General features: G+C 50.7%; 2 protein-coding genes across 10 annotated transcripts in view; both read left to right on the top strand.

The window, feature by feature from the left end:
* The first annotated feature begins 45 nt into the window (after window positions 1–45).
* On the top strand, window positions 46–3,510 carry PPCS (phosphopantothenoylcysteine synthetase). Of its 4 annotated transcripts, none has more exons than XM_063417179.1 (3): window positions 46–183; window positions 1,275–1,378; window positions 2,875–3,510. In XM_063417179.1, exons 2-3 carry the CDS (start codon window positions 1,286–1,288, stop codon window positions 3,196–3,198), a joined length of 417 nt encoding a protein of 138 aa, XP_063273249.1. In that variant the 5' UTR covers window positions 46–183; window positions 1,275–1,285; the 3' UTR covers window positions 3,199–3,510. The 4 variants fall into 4 exon arrangements, with proteins under 4 accessions (XP_063273249.1, XP_063273250.1, XP_063273248.1 ...); XM_063417178.1 differs by having other exon boundaries at window positions 56–622; XM_063417180.1 differs by lacking the exon at window positions 1,275–1,378 and having other exon boundaries at window positions 50–183.
* The window catches only part of CCDC30 (coiled-coil domain containing 30), a 41,567-nt gene continuing 21,360 nt past the window's right edge, over window positions 3,347–23,553 (top strand). The window contains exons 1-8 of one of the 6 annotated variants that reach the window (XM_063417168.1): window positions 3,349–3,478; window positions 4,535–5,092; window positions 6,517–6,684; window positions 7,535–7,655; window positions 13,223–13,398; window positions 17,606–17,759; window positions 20,954–21,069; window positions 22,972–23,064. In XM_063417168.1, coding sequence (XP_063273238.1) covers window positions 6,676–6,684; window positions 7,535–7,655; window positions 13,223–13,398; window positions 17,606–17,759; window positions 20,954–21,069; window positions 22,972–23,064 — 669 coding nt within the window. In that variant the 5' untranslated portion in view covers window positions 3,349–3,478; window positions 4,535–5,092; window positions 6,517–6,675. Of the gene's footprint in view, window positions 3,479–4,534; window positions 5,093–6,210; window positions 6,372–6,516; window positions 6,685–7,534; window positions 7,656–13,222; window positions 13,433–17,605; window positions 17,760–20,953; window positions 21,070–22,971; window positions 23,065–23,553 lie in introns of those variants that run through there. The other 5 variants (XM_063417167.1, XM_063417166.1, XM_063417165.1 and 2 more) reach the window with 5 other exon arrangements.

Below are 23,553 nucleotides of genomic sequence, written 5' to 3'. Positions count from 1 at the left end.
CAAACGCTACAGACGGCGCCGGCCTTCCGTTGCCGAGACAACGCTTCCGGTACGGCGCAGGTGACACACGTGATTTCCTGCGGGCCGTGCGGGCCGGTTATGGCGACGGCGGCGAAGGAAGAGAAGGACGAGGACAAGGACAGGGTCGAGGACAACGACATGGATGCGGCCATCGAGGGCCGGGTGCGGGCTTGGGCGGCGGCGCAGGCGGCACGCGGGCGGCGCGTGGCGCTGGTGACGTCGGGCGGGACGCAGGTGCCGCTGGAGGCACGCGCCGTGCGCTTCCTGGAGAACTTCAGCAGCGGCCGGCGCGGGGCCGCCTCGGCCGAGCGGCTCGTGCGGGCGGGGTACGGCGTGTGCTTCCTGTACCGCGCCCGCTCCGCCTTCCCCTGGGCCCGCGCCCTGCCGCCGCACGGGCCCGCGCTGCTCGACGCGCTCCGCCTCACCCCGGGGCCGCCACCCGGCGTGGCCGCCGCCCCTGCCGCGCTGCCCGCGCTGCTGCCCGCGCTCCGCGAGTACCAACGCGCCACCGAGGCGGGCGCGCTGCTCGCCATCGAGTTCACGGGGCTCGATGAGTACCTGGCGCTGCTGCGCGCGGCTGCCCGAGCCCTGGCGCCCCTCGGTACGGGGGGAGCCTGGGCGTGAAGGGACGGAGGGAACCGGGGGGACCCGGGAATGAGGGTCAGGGTGGCCACCGGTTCGTGGGGCACAAGGCAAGAGAGAGTGAAGCCCCCAGGGGCGTCTCCAGTGCGAGGGAGCCCAGGAATGAGGGAACAGGGTGATCCTGTGTGAAGGTTCAGGATGAGAACAGATGAGGCTCTCATGGTGGTCTCCAGTGTGAGGGGACTGGCAGACCAAGAGCGAGGGGATGTGATGGCTGTGGGGGTAGGTCGAGGGGTCCCCAACATGGAGTAGATGATAGAACCCCCTCACGGTGGCCCCAGAGTCCAGGTATGAGGTGATCCCGAGGCCTGTGGGGCTCTGACAGGGGGCACCCCTTTCTTGGAGGGCTCCTGCACCCCTCTATGAGGGTCTGGGCTGTCCCTGGAGGCTGTTGGGGCTTGGGAGGAGGGGACGAGACAGACCCCAGTGGAGAATAGTGTGTCTGAGGAGACCCCAGGGTGGGGTCAGTGCTGCTCTGCTGGATTGTGCTGAGGGATCCCTGAGAGTGGCCCTGGTCTCACCTGTTTGGTGTGTGGGGGTGGCAGCTCGACTGGCTCTGGGGTGACAGGGTCAGGCTGTGGCAGTGAGGGACAGCAGTTGTGTTCCCACAGGTTCCAGTGTCATGTTCTACCTAGCAGCCGCTGTGTCAGATTTCTACATCCCAGTCTCTGAGATGCCGGAGCACAAGATCCAGTCCGCGGAGGGGCCCTTGCAGGTGCGGCCCCCCTGGGCATGGCCCCCTCTGCCAGTTCCCCCAGTCATCCCCTCTTTGCTTCCAGGGTCCTTCTCCTGAGAACTGGCTGTGGATAAAACCCTGGAAAGCTGCAAAGCAGCAGCTCATGTGTGTTGTCAGAGGGAATGGGAGGGTGAGATCCTGCAGGGACAGGACCCCGTGGAAATCCTGAAGTTGCGTTGTTTTATTTTTATTCTTGCACCGAGGGGCCCAGATAAGAGGGCAGGGCAGGATCAGCCCTGCTCTCCTTTGGTCCAGGTTTATTTTTAGGGTGGGATGAAGGGGTGAGTGGTGCCATGGGTTATCTGCAGGGAGGTCAGTGCTGCATGGAGCAGCTTCAGCATGTCTGCAGTTGTGGTGTGGCACGTGAAGAGGGGCCCCTGAACTGCCTTCTGCTCTTCTGGCTTTGTCCTTTAAAGCTGCCTGTGCTTCCATGGAGATAAGGAGAGAGTGAGTCTCAGAGAGCTGAAGTGCTCCAAGAATAGCTCCTGGAGTACTAGAGTTGCTACCTTTTGTCTCAGGAGAGGCTTTGGAGAAGGGCCTGGAGTGCTAGGACAAGGGGGAATGGTTTCAAAGTGACAGAATAGATTTAGATGGGATATTGGGAAGAAATTCTTCCCTGTGAGGGCGGCAAGGCCCTGGCACAGGGTGCCCAGAGCAGCTGTGGCTGCCTCATCCCTGGAAGTATCCAAGGCTAGGTTGGACAGGTTGCTTGGAGCAACCTGGGATAGAGGAAGGTGTCCCTACCCATGGCAGGGGGTGGGACTGGATGGGCTTTAAAGTCCCTCCCAACCCCAAACTATTCCATGACTCTGGGATCCGTCTGTACGAATGACAGTCCAACACTGCAGCACCGAGATCCCTCTCAGCAATGAGAGCAGGTGGCTCTGAAATTCTTTATATAACAAATACCAAATTATTTAATTAATTACTTTCTAAGAAGTTGCTGGGCTTCATTCTTTATCGTTAGCATCGGAAAGATGAGACCTGGCCTGATTCCCAGTGGTGGATCCGGAGACTGAGAAGCTGGAGAACAAAATCTCCTGCTGTTTTTCCGCATGCTTTAGCATCTTTATGTCTCGTGTGTTAAGGAGTCAATAGAAGGAAAAGTGAAGATGGGATAAACTACCTGGATTATGGAGAGCTGAAAACTCAGATTTATGCAATTGTAATGCTTTTCAAAGTCTTCTCTCCTCATGTTTATATTCCCCCACTATGATTAGCTCTGGGAATGCAGAGGTCCTGTGGACCAGCCTCAGAACCCCCTGACTGTGAGCACCATATGGATAATTTAATTTAAATATAGTGTAATTTGAACCTTGTTTGGTGAGAGCTGCCCAAACACTGCCTTGAAAAACTTTCTGGTGTAAATGGAATATGACACAAAGCTGGAATTTCCCTCTTTCCCATCTCATCTCTTATTAAAACTCCCTGTAATGTTTTTTCTGATTTTTTCTTTTTATGTTTCCCCACTGCAGATCACAATGAAGATGGTGCCAAAAATGCTGTCACCCCTGGTTAGAGACTGGGCCCCTGAGGCCTTTGTGATTTCCTTCAAACTGGAGACAGATCCCCAGATCCTCCTGGATAAATCTCGGCAGGCTCTGGAGAAATACCGGCACCAGGTGGTGGTGGCCAATGTCCTGGAATCCCGGAGAACCTCTGTCATCATTGTAACCAGGGACTCACAGACTCCCTTGTCCTTGTCCGATGAGGAAATAGCACAAGGCATGGAAATAGAGGAGAAGATTGTGAGTTACCTCCAGGGCCAGCACACGGCCTTTATAGAGAGAAAAGGCTGAGGAGCAGCTTGGAGGAAACAAGGGAATTGTGCTGCAGAGGGAGTGGACCCAGAGCAATTGCCTGTCCAGGTAAATGAAGCAATCCCCATGGAACACTGAGGAGGGCCGTCCAACATGATTGCTTTTCTACAGCTTGGCCACAGCTGTTGTGGTATTGTAAAAGAGAAATACATGGAAGTGAAACCATTCCAAAGGATATTTGTCCTGGTGTCTCAAGGAAGAAAGGAGCTTGTTCCTGTCCTGTGGGCTGGGAGAACTGGGAGGACAAGAAATTATGAAGGTCTGTGTATATTAAAAGTTTCTTGAATCTCCTTTGAAGTGTCTTTTAGAATGACTGTAGGAAGGAATGGGGCTTTGCAGGAAAGATGTGCTGATTTTATGATTGGAGTGGGGGGAATCACCTGGTGTTGAGAGTGGATGGTGAAACCAGGGTAGCAAAAAGGAAAATGAGGTGACAGTGACTTAAGGGAATCAGCTTTTGTGCCAGGAGATCTTGGGAGAGATTCCGTGTTCCTACATTTCAGGTTCTGCAGCAGCATCCCTAAAGCAGCTGTTTCAAAGGTTTTCCTTCCATCCCAGGTATCCGAAAATTGCTTTGTTTCATATTCCATTTACACCAGAAAGTTTTTCAAGGCAGTGTTTGGGCAGCTTTCACCAAACAAGACCCAAATCACTGCAGAGCTCTGTAAACAAAGGCAAGGCCACATCTGGCAGAGACCACAGAGGGTGGATCCAGGCTTGAGGCCAAGGTTGGAGAAGGGGAGTGGGCACTGAGGGGGTGATGTCCAGGGAAGGGAATGGAACTGATGAAGGATCTGGAGCCCCAGGAGCAGCTGAGGGAGCTGAGAAAGAGGCTCAGCCTAGAGAGAAGGAGGCTCAGGGGGGACCTTCTGGCTCTGCACAACTCCCTGACAGGAGCAGGCAGGTGGTAGGGTTGGGTTCTGCTCCCAGGGAACAAGGGAGAGGATGAGAAAACAGCCTTAGGCTGTGCCAGGGGAGGTTCAGGGTTGGATATTGGGAAAATTGTTCATGGGAAGGTGTTCAAGTATTGTCAAAGCTTCCCAGGGCAGTGGTGGAGTCACCATCCCTTGAAATGTTCAAAAAAAGTGTGGATGTGGCACTTGGGGACAGGGTTTAGGCAAGCATGGCAGTCCTGGGGGACTGGTTGGACTCAATGATCTTGGAGGGCTTTTCCAGGCTTAGTGATTCCATGATTCTCTGACAGCAGAAGGGGTGGCAGTGATTGACCCTGGAAGGGGAAGATTCTTCTTGACTGTGTGGATTTAGAACTGGAATGTTCCTGGTTTTATCTAAACCCTCTTCCAATGGTTACCAGCTTCAAAGTGTGCATTCCTCATGCCTGCAAGAAACTTAACGGCAGCTCTCCTGGTGTCCACTGTGTGTCTGCTCGTGGGCTGTCCTCAAAATAAATTCACTGGGATCCTGGAAAGAAGGACAACAGCACATGGGAATGCTGGAAACATGTCCAGAGGCGAGACTGTGCTCTGGGTAAAACCACAGAGTGTTCAGGAGGCAGCAGTGATTTTGTAATAACACCAATCCTCTGAAAGTGAGAGGCACTCAGCAAACAAGGAAAATAAAGCCAGCAGAGCAAGAGAAGAGCATGAGGATGGGATCGGTGGGTCCCATCAGTGATGGGAGAAGTCCAGGTCAGGAGGGAAGAGATCCAGCTGGTAACTGGGTCAGGAGAAGGAGCTCACAACTTCTCTGTGGCCAGGACTGATAAAGAACGTGAATAATCGCCAAGAATTGGCTGTCTTCATCTCCCAGTATATAACTGACGAGAATGTCAAGTCTGGGATTTCCCTTGTGTTAGTTTGGAGCCTCTGCACAGCATGGATGGGCCAGCAAGAATGAGAATATAAAAACTTGTGTAAGTTGAACATGCCCTTGCAGGTGTGTTGGGACAAGTTCTGGGAGAAATGCCACTGTCTTCAGAGTGTCCTGGAATTTCTCAGAGGTGGTTGGGAAGGAGAGGAATAATCTGAGCTTTTTGAGGAGCAGACTAGGGTAGTGGTCCCAGGAAATCTTGGGGTTTCATTGGACTTGGGAGCACACTGTGGACTTCCAGCACTGTGTCTGCCCCTATTTGTGAAGTACCAGTTGGGGAGATTCCCTAAGCTCAAACTGATCCCATGTCAGGGATGCACCTGTTCCAAGTGGGAGATTAAACCAAGCCCACAAGTGCTCCCAACCTGGTAGTGTTTGGGCACCAGCACTATGGGAATGGCGGTTGTGGTACCTAATTTGGAAGTGGCTCCTGCAAGTCCAGGATCTGTCCATTGCTTTCTGAGGATCCTAGAGGGTTCAATGGAAGGTCCTCACTGGACTCTGCCATGTTCCTCTTCTCGCTATCATCCCCTTGTGCAGTGTCTTCAGCCAGTGAGTCGGTTCTGCAGGATGGACCTACTTAGCTCTGCAGTTGCTCAATCTCATGGAGTCGTCTTTGGGTTTCAGAGGGCTTTAAAGCTTGTCGCTTTCCGCCTTCCACTACCTGGGGTTGCTCCAAGCCCTGTCTAACCTGTCCTGGAATAATTCCAGGGATGGGGTAGCCACAGCTTCTCTGGGCCCGTGCCAGGGCCTCCCCCCTCACAGGGAAGAGTTTCTTCTCAATAGCCCATCTAACCCTGCCCTCTGGCAGTGGGAAACCATCCCATCCTGTCCTGTCACTCCATGTCCTTGTCCAAAGTCCATTTCCAGCTCTCTTAGAGTCTCTTGTAGGAACTGGCATGGTCTCTTAGGCCTCCATAAAGCCTTCTCCGTGTACTTGCCCTCTTCCCCTTCAGGTCCAGCAGATTCACTTTGGGTTTAGAAAAAAATCGGGAAAACTTTTGCCCCCTTTTGTTGACCCAGGGGTGACCCCGGCGGGAGCAGCGCTGCGCCCGCTGTTGGCCACCAGGGGGCGTCACGGAGCCAGGAGTGGGCATGGCGGGGGCGCGGCCTACTAACCACACGTGACGTAGGGGGCGTGACCTACCACGGTTCATTCACGACACTGCGGATGGGGCGGGGCCATTTCAAGGGGCGTGGCCTGTCGCCATGGCGCCGGGTGTCCGTCCCGCCGCATGGACGCGGTCGCCGCCGCCCCGGTGCGTGTTCGGGACCGGCCCGGGGGCATCGGGGGCCGGTTGTACCCCCAGCAACAGCCCAGGGTGGGGTTTGGAGTATTGGTTGTATCCCCGGCACCGGCCAGCCCGGGGGTTATTTCGAGGGTCGGCTGTACCCCCCAGGACCGGCCCGAGGTGTTCGGGGTACCGCGGACCCCCGTCTCTCACGGCTCCTCTCGTTGCCCCGCAGGCGGAGCCCCCGGTGCCGGCGGACACCATCCAGCGCTGGCTGCGGGCGGAGGGCGCCGACCCTGCCGCCCCAGCAGAGGAGCAGCTGGGTCTGGCCTGGCGGCTTCTGAGGCGAGCGGAGACCCGGCTGGGCGAGCTGGAGCAGCGGCGGGCCCAGGACATGAGAGACGTAAGGGCCGGAGAGCGGGCCCGGCTGAGGCCTGTCATGGGAAGGGAACGGAGCTGGAGAAGGGGCTGGAGCGCCTGGAGCGGCTGAGGGAGCTGGAAAGGGGCTCAGCTTGGAGAAAAGGAGGCTCAGGGGGACCTTGTGGCTCTGCACAGCTCCTGACAGGAGGGGACAGCCGTGGGGGGGCGGTCAGGCTCTGCTCGCAGGGAACAGGGACAGGACGAGAGGTGATGACCTCAAATTGTGCCCAGGGAGATTCAGGGTGGACATGAGGAGAAATTTCTTCATTGAAAAAGTGGTCAGGCATTGGTAGGGGTTGCCTAGGGCAGTGATGGGGTCCCCATCCCTGGATGTGTCCAAAGAACGACTGGACATGGCACCCAGTGCTCTGGTGACAAAATAGAGTTTTATCACAGGTTGGACACTTGGGAGCCTTTTCCAAGCTTAGTGGTTCTGGGATACCCCCGGGGTTAACCCACCCAGGCCTGTATGCCTTGATCCCCTTTCTGCAGCAGCAGGTTCAGGTGTGTCATTGACACATTGCTGCCCTCAAGAACTCGGGGTTTATGTTCCAATTCTCATACTGGGCATCAAAAAGCACCTGGCGAGTCCAGCAGCTCCCACAGAGCCATGGTCAGAAGCTCCCACATCCCAGCACCCCCATAGCTGCATAAGCTCCTGACCTCCCAGTCAAAGTTTTACCATTTCCAGGTGTTCCAAAGGCATAAGACATATTGTCCTAAAAATATTTGAGGTTATCCTGTAAACATGATAGGATGGAGAACTTTTTGTGCTGCTGGCTCATTGGAGGCACCGACAAGACATAGGATTAACTGGATTTTCTTTATTCCAGGTGGAAAGCTATGTGGGCCATGTCCGTACCCTGACAGAAGAGCGGGATGCCATTGCCTCTGAGTATGAGAAGGAGAATGAGCAGCTCAGGTTGGAGCTGGCACAGCTACAGCTGCAGCAGGGTAATCCCTTCCCTCCAGAGTGTGGGCCCATGTATTAGTAGGTGTTTGGGTCTGGAAGACTTCTTGGAGAGCTGAGCAGCATTTTTTGGGGATTTCTCAGGGAGCTCTCATGGAGTTCTCAGTGTTTGTTGTTTGAGAAGTTGCTAAAAGTGTTAATGAGCAGTTCAAACAGATTTGTGATTGATTTAGAGGTTCTTGCCTGCTTTTACTGCCTTTATTCAGGGAATTTGGCAGGTTCTCTATGTAGCTCTGTTGTTGCATGAAGCATCTTCCAGATCCTGTTTGAAGGCCAGAACTGGTGGTGCTCTTTGTTTCCAGTTCTAAATTATCTGTTGCTCCCACCAAGTCAGTGAATTTGCTCTTGGCTTTGCTTTACACAAACTCCACATTTTTTAAAACAATGTGAGGGACAAAAATTGTTTGTTCTGGCAATTTAAAACTTGGATGTGCTCATTTTCATGGGATTCCAGCATGGTTTTGGTTGGAAGAAGCCTTAAAGCTCATCCAGTTTTGGCCCAGCAATGGGCAGTGACACCTTCCACTAGACCAGGTTGCTCAGGGCCCCCCTCAGAGCTTCAGTAATTTTGTTTAAACAAATTATTTCACCTGTTTAATTTCAAAAAATTTATTTTCAAACTCTAGGGTCACTTTTGCTAAGTTTAATTCTTGATTTTCTTTGGTCTTCTGTTGCACTTTCAGTGGTGCTCATAGCCCATGTCACCATTAACTCCTTTTGTGAGCTGTATTGTTTTGGTCCTAAGATAAAATTGGGAGAGACAGCACAACTTAGAGTTTCTTTGTGATTCAGGCTTTGGAGCAGCAAATACAGGAGTTTGGGGAAAATTTTGAGCATTGATTGGGTTTTCAGGGAGCACATCTGGTGGTGTGACTTTCCAAAGACTGATTTACATAAAAATTTGATTGCTCTGGGCACTTAAAGCTGTGGTTTGTGGTGAAAAGGCTACTTACAAAGATTAAAATAAATTAATGAGCTCTTAGGAGTTTTTGCTGTGGCAGAAAACTGTTCCTGGTTCTCTCCCTTCCCACAAGGGGGCAGGAGAAAGACGTAATGTTCCCATAGCTGGAATGGGGTAATTTGGTAATTTCTTCCCGGTGGCTCTGCTCCTCTGGACTTTCTCCATTTCTTAGGGATTCCTGAGGCTCTTGAGCAGTGAGTACCTCTGGACTGGAAGCTGAGATCCTTGACCATAGATATCAGTGTATCCAGGAGGGATTGCTGGTTACCATCCAGTTGTTCCCAGTATGTTGTCACTGAGGAGGTTGTGTGGCTTTGGTGCTGTAGAGTGTTTCTGGAGGGAGGTTTTTTTTTTGATATCACTCAGATTTTGAGGTTCAGGATTTGTTGTTGACTCACTGCTGGCATTGACTGCTATCCTGGGATGTGTGTGGATAATTTAAGAATCTGGAAGCCCTGCAGGGAGAGGTGCCAGTCCTGAGATGTTTTGGGTCCTTGTGGAGCACTTTATTGAGTGACTGATCCTTTTATCCAGGTTTGTTCAGCTGGAGCAGAGGAGGCTGATGGTGACCTGAGGGCAGAGCTCATCCCAGGCTGCAGCTCCACTGGAGGAGGATTTTATCTCTACTCTCTGGGACCAGGGAAAGAACATGAGGGAGTGGCTGGAGCTATGTTGGGAGAGGCTTAGGTTAGATGTCAGGGAAAGGTTCTTCCCCAGAGGGTGCTGGGCACTGCCCAGGCTCCCCAGGGAATGGGCACAGCCCCGAGCTGCCAGAACTCCAGGAGTGTTTGGACACCGCTCCCAGGGATGTACAGGGTGGGATTGTTGGGGTGTCCTGCGCAGGGGCAGGGGCAGGGGCTGGACTGGATGATCCTTGTGGGTCCCTTTCAGCTCAGGATATTCTGTGGTTTCATGATTCTAGGTCAGCCTCTTAAGAAAAAAATCTCCCTGGCCGTCTCTATTATGGAGTGGCTGCATGTGCTTGTGCTGGACATGCTGCACAATCCCAAAAGCTTCTGTTGGGCTCCTCCGTGTCTCTAATGTGTCCCTGCTGCAGGGTTCTATGCTGCATCCCTGTGTCTGTTCCCCAGGCCTCTGCTTTTCATCAGATTCCAAGAATCATGGGAATGTTTAGGCTGGAAAAGCCCTCTAGGGCCATCAAATCCAACCATTCCCCCAGCACTGTCAGGTCCACCCCAAACGTCACATCCACACGTTTTTTGAACAATGCCAGGAATGGTAACTCTACTGCTTCTCTGGGCAGTTGTTCCAGTGCCTGACCAAACTTGCAATGAGTATCCAACCAGAATCTCCCCTGGAAAATCTTGAGGCTGTTTCCTCTTGTCCTGTCCCTTGCTCTCTGGGAGCAGAGCCTGACCCCCTACTGGCTGTACCCTCCTGTCAGGGAATTGTGGAGAGCCAGAAGGTCCCCCTGAGCCTCTTTTCTCCAGGCTGACACCTGCCAACTCCCTCAGCTGCTCCCCATAGAATCTGTGCTCCAGGTCTTGCTCCCCCTGTTATTTTTGCAGGACACCTGGGTGTCTTAGCAGGCATAGGATGATCCAGTGAATTGCGCTGGAGAAGGGGCTTGTGGAAAGACAGACTGATCTGCTGGGATTGTTAAAAATGTGGGCACAGCAAGAGGACAGGATGCTGGTTGGTAGCTTTTGGAAGCACTGAAAGGAGAATGGGAAGGGGCAGTTGGGGACAGTGGCTGGTTCAAGCCAGTGATACAAAAGAGGGGCCTGAGCTGTGAATGATGCAGGGTGAAGGACAGGATCTGTGCTGATGCACCTGAGCTGACAGCTAGGGGAGGGAGCCCAGAGACCCTGGTGTGGGCTCTCAGGTCTGGGCACACTCCTCTTCCAACAGCAGGCAAACGGATCAGAAACTCTGCTTGGTCTGGGATCACTTGGAGCAACTTGATCTGTTAAAAACTGTTTCATAAAATCATGGAATTATGGAATGGGTTGGGTTGGAAAGGATCTTAAAGCGCATCCCATTCCACCCCCTACCATGGGCAGGGACAACTTCCACTGTTCCAGGTTGCTCCAAGCCCTGTCTAGCTTGACCTTGGACACTTCCAGGGGTCCAGGGGCAGCCACAGCTTCTCTGGGCAACCTGTGCCAGGGCCTCACCACCCTCACAGCCAAGAAACTCTTCTCAGTATCCCATCTAACCCTGCCCTATGTCAGTGGGAAGCCATCCCCCCTTGTCCTGGCACTCCAGGCCCTAGACCAAAGTCTCTTTCTAGCCCTTCTTTAGTCCCTGAGGATAGTGAGTGCTGGTGACGGACACTGAGCAGTTTCTGAAGATAAAAAGTAAACCTCTGCTCGCGCATTTGCTTCCTGCCCATCCTGGGCTCACAGGTTCCTACAGGGAGCAGCCAAAGCTGATTGATGCTGGGCCATCGAGCTGAGCATCACTTCATCTGATACCTCTGCCCAGAGTGACATTTTTCCTTCCCTCCAGGCAATTCCTGATCCGTTTCTGATGCTCTTGCTGAATGCGCCGGGTGTTGTTGGAGGGCAGATCAATGGTGCTCTCAAAAGCCTTCCTGAAAAACAACTGGAATGGCAGTGAAACACAGTGCTGGGGGAGCTGCCTGGATTTGTTTAAAAAGTGGAATAAAAAGAAAAAAATAGTCATGATCTAAGCTTGTTTGTTTTAACAGCTGGGCTGGTTAAACACACCCAGCAGGGCTGGAGGATGTAGGGCTGTGGTGGGATGAGGTGGCTGCTGTTTCTCAGAGTATTACTGGGGTAGGAAAATACAAATATTAATATAAAATTTACTTCCAAACAAGTGTGGATGGAGCTGGGAGATGCCAGTGGAGCTTTTGTGTGACAGTGCCTGGGGCAGGGGTTGGCACTTCCCAGACATTGAATGAGGGAGGGAGGGGATTTGTAAGGAATCAGTGGGGTTTACTCATAGGTAACCTGTGCTGTGCAGGCAGACCTCCCTCATCCTCACAAATCCTTCTTCCTCTCCAGCCTCTGGAATATGTCTGGGATATAAAATGATACCACTTCATCCTGCGTTGCAGGCTGGGGACAAGGGAGCACTGGCAGGTGAAGATGGTTCGGGGCACAGGGTGTCCCATCAGGCACAAACCAGAGCACTTTCCGTTCATTTTAGCTGGGACTTGGCAGAACTGTGGGAGAAAGCTGTCAGGCAGGTTGGGGTTCAGTTTGGTGTGATCCATGGGCTCTTCCTGAGGCACACGGAGAAATTTTGATCCTGCCTTGTTTGCTCTGCTGCAGCAGAAAGCTGTTGGGGAGCCCTGTTTGACCTTATATTGACCACGTTGTGCTTTGTCTCCCTGGGGAAGATGCCTGGGAAACCGCAGGGTGTTTTCCATCCACAGGACTGGATGGAGCTGGCTGAAAAGCTCAGAGTGGAAACATGGGATCGATTGGAGCCTCGGGATGTGATTGCGCTGGGTCCTGTGTTAAATCAGTACATGATAGTGAGGGGCAGGCTTGTCCAGGGCTCTGTATGTCCTGTGTCTGAGGAATATTTGCTCTCCTGAACCTCTGCTCTCCAACTCTAGGTCCCTGAGCAGGGAAAGAGTGTGAATATCCCTCCTACCTCTATACAGTTTCCTGCACTTCCCATCTTACAACACTTGGAAGCCTTTACAATTTGGTTTGGGCTGGAAATTTGGTCTGTTGGTTTTGGTTTTAATACAAATTACACAGGGAGGGTTTGAAAAGCACTCCCCTGGCTCCAAGCTGCTGGATCCAATTCAAGAGTTGCTGCCCTCAGCATGCTAGACACCAAAGGTTCCTCATTTTCTCCTGGCAGGTAAATTCCAACCACACCAGGGGGTCTTTTTAACAACTGTTGGTTGTACAAACACAATGGTGCCCAGCCATAAACTGACTCCTGCAAGTCTTGTTGTCACCTTTCTGCCTTAGACACCCTTGAGTCTGGAAGTTTTTCCCAGTACAGAGTCTTCCTGGCTATAATTTTTGGATAAATGTTGAAGCACTGGCAGTTTAATTCTTAAACGTGTTCAGATCTGCCTCCTTCCTAGCCATTCCTTGGGAAATAATGGTGCTCTCTAGGAGTGATCTAGTATTTTGTTGTCTCCTGCCAAAGAAAACATCTGTGACTCGATGTCCATCAGTTTGCTTTGTCTCCAAGGTTGGACTTGATGATCTGAGAGTTGGAACTGATGATCTGGAAGGTCTTTTCAACCTTAATGATTCCCTGATTCTCTCAGTATCTGTTTAATCTGTTTAGTTTCCACCAAGTGAAATAAAACTAGAGGTTGAGGGGGCTGAGGATAAATCGGGTTGGGAGAACTCCTCCTGGGGGCAGCATGGCCTATCACATGTTTAGCAGGCAGGGAAGGGTATGTGAAGAGAAACCTTGGGAGAGAGAGAATAGGGCTGAGATAATGGATAGCAGGGAATGGGAAGCAATGAGGGAGGTGGGAAGCAGGAGAGACTTGAGGAGCTGTTGGGCTCCAGGAGAAATGGGGCTGTTGCAGTGAGGAATGTTTAGAGGAGATGGGACAGATCTCCAGGAAACCCTGCCCTTTGTTTCTCCTCTGCTGACACCAAGCCTTGCCTTGCCTTGCAGAAACCCAGCTGAAGGAGGTGGAGGAGATGCTGGAGCAGGAGGGTTTGTCCCAGATCTCCTGCAGTGCTGCCAGTGAGCAGGTCGCATATTTCCTGGTGGAGCGGGCGGCGCTGCTAGGAAAGCTGGAAGTGGCAGCCTGGCAGCTGGAATCCCACAGCAGAATTGATGGGCTTCAGGTACCTCCTGCTCCGTGGCTGCCTGAGTGCTGCGGTAAAGGAATATCTTCAGCATATTTCTGTAATGAAAATTGTGTCTCTTGTCTCTGAGGCCACTGTGGAGTCTTGGGGCTGAAACACTTGAAGGAGCTACAAGAAAGATGGAGTGAAAGTATTTACGAGAGACTGGAACGCCAGGACAAGGGGGAATGGTTTCAAATGGACAGATTATGTCTAGTTTGGATATTAAGTAGGAATTCCTGGCTGTGAGGGTGGTGAGTTCCTGCCACAGGGTGCCCAGAGCAGCTGTGGCTGCCCCATCCCTTGGAGTGGCCAAGGCCAGGTTGGGCTTGGAGCAACGTGGGATAGTGGAAGGTGTCCCTGCTCATGGTAGGGGGTGGAAGGGGATGAGCTCTAAGATCCCTTCCAACATCAAACCAGTCCGGGATTCCAGGATTTTAAGTCAGTGCCTTTCTTAATTCTCCCACTTTGCGCTTGATTTACTCCCACATCTGCACTGGGACAATGAAATGGATTAATTGTAATCCTGTGTTGAAGAGTTGTGATGTGGTTGGTGTAAGGATCTTCTTTGGATAAGAATGACTTTCTCTGGGTTCAGCTGGAGCAGAGGAGGCTGAGGGTAGAGCTCACTGGGGGGCTGCAGCTTCTCCTGAGGGGCAGCTCCGATCTCTACTCTTTATGAGCAGGGCCGGGATCTGAGGGAGCACCTGGAGCTGAGCCAAGGAAGATTAGGTATCAGGAAAAGATTCTTCCCCCAGAGGGTGCTGGGCGCTGCCCAGGCCCCCAGGGAATGGGCATGGCCCTAAGGCTGCCAGAGCTCCAGAAGCATTTAGGCAACGCTCCGAGGCACAGGGTGGGATTGCTAGGGTGTCTGTGCAGGGCCAGCAGTTGGAGCAGATGATCCTTGTGGTTCTCTTTCAGCTCAGGATATTCTGATTCTATGTTTCCAAGGCCACCAAATTCCACCTGCTCCTGACTTAGGGCCATGTCTCCATGGAACTGGAGTCCAGGAATGCTCTGTGATTCTGGGAGCTGCTGTTTGTCCCTAAGGTCCCAAGCAGTGAGGAGGGAGCAAGACTTCAAATAGGGGTCCTTCTCTTGTTACTTTCTATTTCTTCCTGCTGACAGGAATAGAATCACACAACTGTTTGGATTGGAAGTGTCCAGGGACACCTTCCATTAGACCAGATTGCTCCAACCTGGTCTATGAATGCTTCCATGAATTGTTACAAATCTAATGCTCTTTGTTTACAATCAACCACAGCTTCTCCACATTTCTTCCAGTCTTTTTGTGTTTTTAATCAGGTGAAGGACACATTGGAGATGTGTTTTCCCAGAAAGCAGTCTCCCTGACAGGTCTGATTACTCTCCCCAGTGATGTCATTGCTGTCCATGCCTGTGGAGCAGAAACTGTTGATTAAACACTCCGTTGTTCCTGGGAGCATCCCACTTGTTTTGCAGAACCATTAGTGTTACAGGTTAATGTGTTAATTGCTCCTCTTACTCTGTTTACTGGAATGTGTGGCCTTGCTTGTTCCCAGCTGACCTGGGATGAAGGGCTAGACATGTTCCTGTCGGGTACAGGGACGAATTCAGCTTTTTGCCAGACTGCTCAAGCAGAATTGATTGTTTTATTGCATCCCCAGGAAAACAGAAAGGCGGGATACAAATCTGCATCTCTGTGTGGTCAGTTCCGAGAAATGCACAGGGAAATGCCTTCTGGATTCATGGCATGTGCTAGCACACTCACCCCCTGAAGTGCTAAATATCAATGGCAACCAATGTGCTGAGCCTTAGGACACCCTCAGTGCAGTTGCAGTGGAACGCGAATGTGTAACTCCATAAAAAAGAGGGATGGGGAGCAGTGGTCCAGAGGAGCTCCTGGAGTTCAAGTTCCTGTGCCTGGGTCAGGGCAATCTGAGAATGAGCACAGGCTGGAGGAGGAATTCATGGAGGGCAGCCCTGTGGGATGGATTTGAGCATTCTTGTGGATCCAGAGCTGGACGTGAGCCAGGAGTGTGTGTTTGCACCTCAAAGGCCAAACAGCATTGTGATTCTGTTCCTCTCTGAAGAGACCCCCCTAGCAGTGCTGCTCTAGCTCTGGGATCCCCAGCACAGGAAGGACCTGTTGGAGCGAAGCCATGGAGATGCTGTGAGGGCTGGAGCCCCTTGGGAGCCAGGCTGGGAGTGTTGGAGGTGTCCACCCGGAGAAGGCTCTGTAGAGACCTTAAAGCCCCTTTCAGTGACTGAAGGGGCTCCTGGAGAGATGGAGAGGGCCTTTGGACAAGGGTCTGGAGTGCCAGGACAAGTGGGAATGGGGGAGGAATTCTTGGCTGTGAGGGTGGGGAGGCCCTGGAACAAGGTGCCCAGAGAAGCTGTGGCTGCCTCTGGATTCCTGGCAGTGTCCAAGGCCAGGTTGGGTGGGGCTTGGAGCAGCCTGGGATAGTGGAAGGTGTCCCTGCCCATGGTAGGGGTGGAACAGGATGGGCTTTAAAGTTGCTCCCATTCCAAGACTTTCTATGATCCCATGATTCTAAGTCTCCCCGTGTTGCTCTGACAAAGTGAACCAATCACACTCAGTGCCAACACTTGGGCAAAACTGAGCCCTCTCAGCTCTCGTGGGCAGGCCCAGGAAATCAGAGGTCTTAAAAAAATAGTGAACCCACAGAGCTCCCAGGTGGAGCTGGGAAAACTGAGGGATTTTCATAAGGGTTTGGAATAACTCTGGTTGAAACATTCCTGTCACATATACAAGGCATGGTAACAAAACCCCTTGTAATCATGATACATCGGAACTGAAAATCCCCCTCACTGATCCTGAGGGACACATGGCAGTACTGAGGGACACATGGCCATGTGGTGGTGGTGCTGTTATTCAGGAACATCTCTGTGTGCAAAGCTGGCTCTGCTCACAGCTGTCAGGCATTGGGAGCTGAATTCCCACAGCAGCAGGAATGCACACAGCTTCGTGAGGAGACAGAAATAGGGAAATACACATTTTCATGCTGGCTCATAGTTGAGATTTCATAGAATCACCAAGGTTGGAAATGACCTCTAAGATCGCTGAGTTCAACCATTCCCCCAGCACTACTAGGGCCACCACTAACCCATGTCCCCAAGTGCCACATCCACAGGGTTTTTGAACACTTCCAAGGGATGGTGACTCCACCACTGCCCTGGGCAGCCCATTCCAGCATCTGACCACCCTTTCCATGAAGACATTTTCCCTAATATTTGATCTAAACCTGTCGTAATGGATTTTTGTTCAGTTTGTTAAGTTATGGTTTGCTCCTGTTACCAGCCCCACGCCGGGGTCTGGTTTACCTTGGGTTTTACCCCAGGTTTTCCCCTCCCCTGTCCCTTTGTCCCTTTCTCCTGACCCTGCCTTGCATTAACCCAAGCCAATCACTTATCTGTACCACCCCCTCTGGCCTCCAGTTAAAAGTCGAGCGCAGGACCCTGCCCGTCCTCTCTCTCCTGTACCATCCGGAAGAATAAACATCTGAGAGGGCCTTCTGTACTTCCTCGTTCCGAGCCCCGTCACAATAAAGCCCAGCCCCGCAGAGACAGCCTGTTGTGCACCGTCCCTTGGACTGCTGGCATTCTGAGAGCGGTACTCCTGGCACCAGGGCCAGAGTTCTGAGCTAGCTGGGTCTCACCGGCCCTTCAGTGAAATAAACTTCCCCTGGCACAGCTTGATACCACTCCCTCTTGTCCTGTCCTTGTTTCCTGGGAATAGAGCCTCACCCCCAGCTGGCTGTCCCCTCCTGTCAGGAGTTGTGCAGAGCTACAAGGTCCCCCCTGAGCCTCCTCTTCTCCAGGCTGAGCCCTCCCAGCTCCCTCAGCTGCTCCTCATCACATTTGTGGCCTCCCTCATTTCTGATTTGTCATTAAGCAGGCTGGGAGGGTTTTTACTGGGTTTAGAGTAAAAAACTCAGAGCCCAAACTGTCACAGCTTCATCCTCAGGCTGTGCCCAGCCTGGGCAGAAAATAATCCCTTTTACTGAGAGCCAGGGAACACCTCACATTTCAGGGCAGGGCTGCCTGGTGGGCCTTTGGTGGGCCAGTCCCAGAACTGGCATTGGAGGTGAGGAAATGCACATTTTCACAATGGGACCAGTGTAGAGGGGGTGACAAACAACTCTGCCTTGGTCACATCACCACGGGGTTCCTGATTTCCATTGGCACATTAACCCTTGTGCTTCAGTTCTGCAGAGAAGAGCTGGAGGGGAAACCAGCATTGCCTGCAGGAATTGTGGGAGATTTGGATGAAGCCCCACAGAGGCTGGTGGTGTCCCAGGAAGATACCCAGAGGGTGGCAGAGGGGCTGGATACACCAAGCAAAGAGCAGAGTGGAGCAGGTAAGTGCTTCTCTGGTGACCACTCCTGGCCTGTTCTTAGCCTTGGGGAGTGGGCAGTCTGTCCTCTGTCCTCTCTGCTTGGAATGTGGGAAAATCAGTGCCAGTGCTGTTTAAAATTTTCGGGGGTCTCCCGGGGAGGGTCCCCCGGGAGACCCCCGGGGTCCTTGGGGTCGTGGTGTTCCTGTGCTGCCAGGCAAAGAGACTCAGATGCCGGTGGGGTGCTGATGAGGTGAGGGTTTATTCACTGAGGGAGAGGGGAAGGGAAGGGGAGCATCCGGAGGCCTCCAGGGGGAGAGAGGCAAAGAGGGCGAGACCCCTTGCCTTAGCATTCTTAACACCGAGGTTCAAAGGGGCGCGGTAACATTCTCCAGCCAATGAGGTTACAGATACAGGATACTGCAGAGAGGGTACAGACTTGGCATAAACCATACATTTTCCAGGGGTGAGCCAGAGCAAACCATTTCCATAAAATGCATTTCCACATGCCAGGAGTCAGCCTGCTCCCTAGGAGGTGGAAATGCAGTTGTTAACAGTCACAAATCCATTAATTCTGACACTAGGCTTCTCAGATCTGTGATGCAGCTGCACAGTCTAGACAAATTTTCTGTCCCAGGGAATTTCCTATCTCCTCTGCAGGGAGAGCTTTCTGCTCTCCCCCCTGGGAAGGGATGGAGAGGGAATGATGACTTAGTCTGGAAGCAGAGTAGCTGGATGAATTACCATGAGCACAGGGTTAGTTAGTTAGTTAGCAGAGCTGGACCTCTTATCCCAGGGTTCTCCAGGTACAGTTTGGGATGTTGCCTCCATAGGGTCCTTAAGAAATGCAGCAGTGGGGAATTGACTGGGTACATTGTCCTTGTGGAGAATATTCCTTTCACCTCCTTCTTGAAACAATTGTTGACCAGCCCTGAAGTGGTCTTTTAGTTGGAATTTTTTATAAATTCTGACTGTAGAAATAAACTGTTTTCTGGAGAGAGACATGGTAAAGTTGCTCTTGAAATGAAGTGTCCATGGAAAATATCCTTAGCAACACACAGGTGTCTGGATGCTCTTTTGGGAGATTCCTTGCATTGACCCCAAATCTGTGATGCAGAATTTCATTGGAGAAGAGGAACTGGGATGAGGTGACTCATCCCAGCCCCATGTGCCTTAGCAGGGACCAGCTCACTTCAGGAGACTGGCACTACCTGGGGCAGGTCTGGGGCAGAATTGCAGGTCCTGGGGCTCCTCTTGGAGCTCACACATAGCACCAGGACCTGTGAGTTTATTTCCAGCCCCATCAGCTCCGCTCCAGCCCCATCAGCTCCTCTCCAGTCCCAGCAGCTCCTCTCCAGCCTCCAGCTCCATTGTTCCCAGCCTTTTCATCCCCGTACTTGGTTGGGATCGATCCATAGTCGTCAGGGATAGGGTGAGTGATGTAGCAGCTCCAGTGCTGACCCTGGAGCACAGACAGGCTCCAGCCTGAGACTCCCATGGATCGTAGCCTGTGCAGGGAAATCTCTGCTTTCTGAGGTGTTAGATGAATACAAAGCTTTACAAAATGTGAGTAAGGGTTTAATGCTTGTTTTATCTCTGGGGTTTGTTGTGCTGTTTGTGCAAAATGAGGGTGACAACATCCCAGTGGCTTCCCTGCTTCTGTATCTCTGCACGGCTTCTCCTCCCTCCTTGGCGAGCTCAGAGCCAACTGCTCTGGGAATCAATTTCCTAGTAAAAACCTAAACTGGGGTCACTCATCTTTAGTAAAACCCCCTTAAACAGCGTATTTTGGTTCAGTGATAACTTGTGTGCATTGGAGGGAAGAATTCCTGACCAGTTTCAGCCCAGTTAGTGGGATTTTGGTGAGGAAGGGCTTTAAATGGTATTTAATAAAGTGTATAAGGAATGTTGCAGGTTTTTTCCAAAGAAGAACTCGGCTGCCCCATCCGAACATTGTTGTCCTTGTGGAATCACCCCTCTGGTCAGCCCTGAATGCAGCTGAGGTGGAAAAACAAGAGAAGGAATGGGAAAATAGGGGGTGGTCAGGATTTTTGCAAGAGGAAAAGAGCTGGAATTTTATTATCCTTTTGGCAACCTGTTAATCATTTTATTATAGTTTTATAATCAATTTGTGTAGTGGTCAACAGGCTTTTGGGTAAAACTTCCACTCTGGTGGAAGAAGGGAGTTGGAATGAGATGATCTTCAAGGTCCCTTTCCAACCCAGCCCATTCTGTGATTCTGTGAAGATATTCTTTGCTTTTTATTTTAAATGACACAACTGAAAAACCAATATCAGAATCGTTTGAAAAAGGAATTTGTTGCTTTTTCCAAATTGGAACCAAAAAGTAGATTTATTTAGTTTTTTTGTCTGAATAGAAGTCAAATTTAAACTAAAATTTCCTATGCCCAATGTTAAGCTGAAAAGGGAAAAATATTCCTTCTCTTTTCTCAAAGGAAAACTGTCTCCCAGACAGGGGGATGCCAGTGTGTCCTCAATGTGTGCTCCTAATACAAACACTTTTTCCTGTTTCTGCCCTGGAAATATTGGGAATCTACATTAATTGGTGTTGGGATTGATTTATTCATTGATCCATTGAAAAATTGGTATGCAGTTTTTTCAGTTGTGGCCATTCCATTAAATTTTAATGTGTGGTCAACACGGATACATTGGCTGGGATTGTGTTGGTGCTTGCGGTAATGATGGATTTTATGGTAAAAATTCAAAACGTGGCTGTTGGGGTTTTCCAAAGAGAAAGTGAAACCCATATTAGATGAGGTGAGTGATTTAAATGTGGTTTATCTCTGTGATCCAGAGGTAAACTGAATCCCTGGAATAATGAGAGTTGAACCTGGATCTCCAGGGACATCAGCCTTTGCTGTGGGAGGGAGAGGGTGTGGATTTGGATGTGTTCCCACATGGGTGTGTCCCATGTGGTTGTGTTCCGTGAAGATGTATTACCACGTGGATGTGGATGTATTCCAGTGGATGCAGGATTTATTTGCAGGTAGGTGTGGGATGTATTCCCAGTTGATGCAGGATTTATTCGCAGGTGGGTGTGGGACATATTCCCAGTGGCTGTGGGATGTGTTTGCAGTGGATGTGGGACATGTCCACGTTGCCTCCCACCACTTCTGGGATCAGCCTGGAATCCATGCATGAAGTGTGGGCCAGGCAGGGCCAAACCAGTGACTGCTTTCCCGGTGCTGCTGTCTCCAGACAGGACTGAGCTCCAGAGGGCCATGGAGCACAACAGCCTTCTGGACAAGGAGATCCTGGCGCTGCGGGCACGGGTTCAGACGCTTGACCTGGAGAGGAAAGCGTTCCTGGAGCTGGTGAGGATCCACCAAGCCAAGCCAACAATTCTGGGCTGGCTGACAGGAAGTCATCCCTGTTATCAAATCTGCCCTGCCTTCACCTTTCCCTTTCCTGTTCTATGCCCTGTCTTTCCGGAGCTTCAACTTGGCTGTGTCATGATTCATGGAGCAGTAAAATTCAGGAAATAGGCAGAATGCAGCTGTGGGAACTTTCTTCCATTCAGGAAGAGTTTGAGGGACTCCAACTGAGTGGTAGCTTGAAGACTTTGGGACACATTTTCCTGTGTCCATGGAGAGGGATCAGCTCCCTGCTCCTGGTTGGTCTTTACCCCAACTCAGATGTGTAAGCAGAGTAAGGAACACATGTGCCTTTCCCTGGACTGGATTAAAGAATTCAGTTTACCTAAGTTTAGCCTAAAACCTCCACCAGCTGGTTTGAAAACCATTTGAAATTTATGCTCATTTTTGATCCCTCTCAGCCCCTTTGTTTTTTAACTCAGCCACATTGATTGATCTGCTTATTTTCTGTGCATTCTCTTAATGGAATGACTTACATTACTGTTACATTACTATTAGTTAAATGCTTGGTGTTATACAGCTAGGATTCTCTAAATGCCACCTAGAATTAAGGAACAATTAAGGAGCTATTGAACAGATTATTCCTTACTGAGGTTGCCAACAGGGAAGGGATAGAAGAGTCTGCTTCCTATTAAAATGTATCATTGGCCACAAAATCTGCTGTTCTTGTCTCCTGATTTCCTTAGATCAGCCTTTGAGAACCTGGAATTGCCTCTGCCATCCCAGCACTGAGAGCTCTTGGCTGTCTTGCAGTTCTCTCATGTCAAATGAGTATTGCTAAATTAATAGCAGTATCTCTCAGAAGATACTTTTCAAATGATTTTATCAGATAATATCTTGAATGGGATTTATTCCCACTTGAAGTGTTCAGAATTTTACAGCATTTTTTACAGTACTGAATTTTCTGTAGCTTTGTTCCTTGCATTTAAAAAAGTTGCTAGTTTTTCCATGTCTGTCACCTCAAATCTTGTATTTTACAGCACAGTCTCTTTCTGAAGCTGCAAAAAATCATAACTTAGTTCAAATTCCTCTGTTTACTTATTTTTTATTCCAAATAATGTTTTCCTTGCTGTAGGACATTGCTTCTTTCAGTCATTATGGATACACAAGTGTATATATAGCTCATAAAAAAGTAGAAATATAATATTAAAATCAGTTTATTGTTATATCTGTATATAGGTCTATATAGACAAAAAACCTACAGACATATGTAACATATTATGGTCACTGAACAGGAAAAAATGTAGCCAGACTGAGATCAGTTCCAGCCACACGTTAAGCTAACAGCAAATTTCCTTTATTCCTTAGGAATGGGGAATTCCCTTTAGCTGTTGGCCCAGAAGTTGGGAACCCCCCAATTTTTAATTTATAGTAGTAGAAAATGTGCTTTATTACCAACTACAGCAGCTCTGTATCCTGAAAAATGTTTTCTTGCCTGTGGGTTACGAAAAGTAGGGGAGAAACACGCTGGGAAGTTGGCCTGGGATGAGCTGTGACTGTGGGGTGAAGAGCTGCTACTGGTAATGGAATTCCATTGATCCCACGGATGGAAGACACTGAAAGGTGTCCTCAGAAAGAGCAGTTGGAATCTGACACAATGTGGGTGTGGTCAGGAAGTGAAATAAATTCAGGAAAATCACCCTTTAATGGATTGGAGCAGCAGCATTCCCACTTTTGCTGCTCCTTGTCTGAGGCCACTCAGCAGCTGGAGCAGCCACAGGATCTCAACCAAGCCCTCAGGATAAGGACTAGTAATAAATAGTAATAAATAAATAAAAAATTAATAATAAATATGAAAATGGAATGTACACCAAAACTCAAAGCAGGTGTTTTGTGTTGCAGGTGGAGCAGCTCAAGGAGGAGATCTGTGAGTACCAGCGAAGCGAGAGGCCAGAGCCTGCACTGGCGGAGGGAGTCAGAATGGCCTCACTTCAGGTGTTTTCAAGGGCCCTTTCTTTGTCATTCCAGAAAAGCAGGGTCTGCATCTCAGAACCTAGCTGTCCATGAGAACCTGAGTGTTCTAGGTTTGGAGGATTTTGCTCCTAGGGCCAAGAGATGAAGCTGACATGGCTCATGTGTTTTATTTCTGAGAGATGCAGGTGGCCTTGGAATCACTCTGTGCTCTCATGGGAAAGATGTGGAGCTGTTGGAGCTAAGTGAGGAAGCCAGGGAGATGCTCCAAGGGCTGGAGCCCCTCTGCTCTGGAGCCAAGCTGGGAGAGCTGGGGGTGTTCACCTGGAAAAGAGAAGGCTTCAGGGAGACCTCATAGTGCCTTCCAGGGCCTAAAGGGGCTCCAGGAGATCTGGAGAAGGACTCAGGACAAGGCCCGGAGTGCCAAGACAAGAAGGAATGGCTTCCCACTACCAGGGGGCAGGGTCAAATGGGATACTGGGAAGGAATTCCTGGCTGTGGGGATGGTGAGGC

The sequence above is a fragment of the Prinia subflava genome, chromosome 21 (genome assembly GCF_021018805.1).
Source record: "Prinia subflava isolate CZ2003 ecotype Zambia chromosome 21, Cam_Psub_1.2, whole genome shotgun sequence".
Taxonomy (NCBI): Eukaryota; Metazoa; Chordata; class Aves; order Passeriformes; family Cisticolidae; genus Prinia; species Prinia subflava.
The sequence above is the reverse complement of the archived record's forward strand: the minus strand, read 5'-3'. Positions and strand labels throughout refer to the sequence as shown.